Raw genomic sequence first — 2500 nt, 5'->3', positions numbered from 1 at the left:
TTTTTCTAATAACGTCATCATACCTTTTTAAATATATATTTTTTCATGAAATACTATAGCGTGACTTCATTTTACAACTTCTTTCAACATACTAATTAAATGTAATTACTTTTTACATATTATTTTATGACTCTTCAACATTCTATACTATAATTATTATATTTATTATTTTGTGAACGACCGCTGCATTCCTCTTGTTTTAAAACGTTGCCACCTGGTGGACACTGTGTGACATCACAGGCAGGTTCAAGCTAACGTCCTCAAACACAGAGCATCCAGTTTACAGTAGTTTACTGTTATTTACTGTTGTTTACTGTAATAGTTTACTGTTATTTACTGTAGTTTACTGTAATAGTTTACAGTAGTTTACTGTAATAGTTTACTGTTATTTACTGTAAAAGTTTAGAGTAGTTTACTGTAATAGTTTACTGTAATAGTTTAGAGTAGTTTACTGTTATTTACAGTAGTTTACTGTAATAGTTTACTGTTATTTACTGTAGTTTACTGTAATAGTTTACAGTAGTTTACTGTAGTTATGACGGTGGCCTCGCAGCCTCAGACTCTTATCTGCAGCCTGCAGGCAGCGGGCCAACGTCCCGCCTCTCAGAGCATCACGTCTTTATCTTTGACACATGACAGGTAGCCAGTCTCACGAGTCGCACGTCATTCTGAGAAGAACCAGCAGGAGCACTCGTGTGTTTAAAAGCTTTTATTTATTTACAATAAAACACTTCTCTGACATGGCAGTTCACATATTTACAAGTATTTACAGGACCGTTGGTTCACGTCCTAAAACCCACGGCTCCGAGTTTAAATGTGCTTTTAATCCTTTAAAGTGAGAAAGTTGAGATTAGTAATTGTACATTCATGCTGCAGACCTTTTAAAAACAATAATGTAACTGTGCTGCTCATAGTGTCTGAATTTACAGTATTAAATAACAAAAAGAGTCCGAATTTACTTGTTAAACTCCCTTTTCTTAATATAAGAAATGCAAACATAATATATACAGGTGGACGGTAATACTTTGGAAGGATGTGTCATTTTAAACATGAGGGCAGTTAATTCACTGCAAACTCACTAAAATAATGGTTTTATTGTCACTAGAATAATGAGTTATATAGTCACTAAAATAATGTTATATAGACTTTAAGTAATGGTTATATTTTCACTAAAATAATGGTTGTATAGTCATTAAAATAATGGTTATATAGTCAATTAAATAATTGTTATAAAGTCATTAAAATAATGGTTATAAAGTCATTAAAATTATGGTTATATAGTCACTAAAATAATGGTTATATAGTCACTAAAATAATGGTTATATAGTCATTAAAATAATGGTTATATAGTCAATTAAATAATTGTTATAAAGTCATTAAAATAATGGTTATAAAGTCATTAAAATTATGGTTATATAGTCACTAAAATAATGGTTATATAGTCACTAAAATAATGGTTGTATAGTCATTAAAATAATGATTATATAGTCAATTAAATAATTGTTATAAAGTCATTAAAATAATGATTATATAGTCAATTAAATAATGGTTATATAGTCACTAAAATAATGGTTATATAGAACCTAAATGACTACAAAAACATTCACTTTTCAACCAAATTCTTAAAATCTATTTTACGTCGCTGTGGAAATATTAACTGTTAGCTCCGTTAACTGTTAGCTCCGTTAGCTCCGTTAGCCGTTAGCTGTTATTTAGCCAATCAGGATCTTTGAGTGGCGTCTAGATCACAACGTGAAGTGTTAAATTAAGCTAGCATCAGCTGGTCTCAAAGGAACCGGGGACCCCCTCCCCCCCCCACCCCCCCAAACAAGGTCTCCTCCGCTCTAGAGACCCCTGAAGAACTGCAGGGAGAGTTCGTAGGTCAAGAACATGGTGGCGCTCATCGGGAAGCCTCGGACGGCGTTGACCGACGCTCCGCGGAAGAAAACCTGCAACACAAGAACGTTTATAATGAGCCACAGCCCTGGTCATGGGGGGGGGGGGGGTGCTGCTGCTGTAGCCTCCGACTTCCAGTAGTTACGAAATTTAAATCTCTTAAAAACTGAACAAATAATCCGGGTTGCGTCACAACTTCGGCCGCTTGTGGATTTACTCGTCTTGCGCAACGTTTCGTTTCTCTTCGCCGCCGTCTGGCCGCCGTCTGGCTTTTTATTGCCCGTCGCGACTTTTGAGTTCCTCGTCCTGTGATAACCTGTCTGTAATAACCCGTCCTGTAATAACCCTTGTAATAACCCCTGTAATAACCCCTGTAATAACCCGTCCTGTAATAACCCGTCTGTGACCACGAGGTCCAGACCGCTCCGTTCCTCCTGATAAAGGGCAATTTTTATCGGGAGCGTTCCTCCCGTCGGACGTCTGGATGTTGCAACGGTTCAGCCGATGTGACCTCCACGCTGCTGATTAACTAAATCAATTGAAACCTTGTGTTTGTCTGTATTTCATCACAAAAGCCACGTGTATTTCTCACGAGAGGATATTA

At 36.4% G+C, this 2500-nt stretch overlaps 1 protein-coding gene across 1 annotated transcript in view; it reads right to left on the bottom strand.

Moving 5' to 3' along the window:
• Positions 1-1439: 1439 nt before the first annotated feature.
• The window catches only part of slc25a48 (solute carrier family 25 member 48), a 10522-nt gene continuing 9461 nt past the window's right edge, over positions 1440-2500 (bottom strand). Inside the window, exon 7 of the mRNA XM_034543676.1 lies at positions 1440-1949. Coding sequence (XP_034399567.1) covers positions 1845-1949 — 105 coding nt within the window. The 3' untranslated portion in view covers positions 1440-1844. The remainder of the gene's footprint in view (positions 1950-2500) is intronic.

This window comes from Cyclopterus lumpus, chromosome 10 (assembly GCF_009769545.1).
Source record: "Cyclopterus lumpus isolate fCycLum1 chromosome 10, fCycLum1.pri, whole genome shotgun sequence".
Lineage (NCBI taxonomy): Eukaryota > Metazoa > Chordata > Actinopteri > Perciformes > Cyclopteridae > Cyclopterus > Cyclopterus lumpus.
Note: the sequence above shows the minus strand (reverse complement) of the source record. Positions and strands in the feature narration are given on the sequence as shown.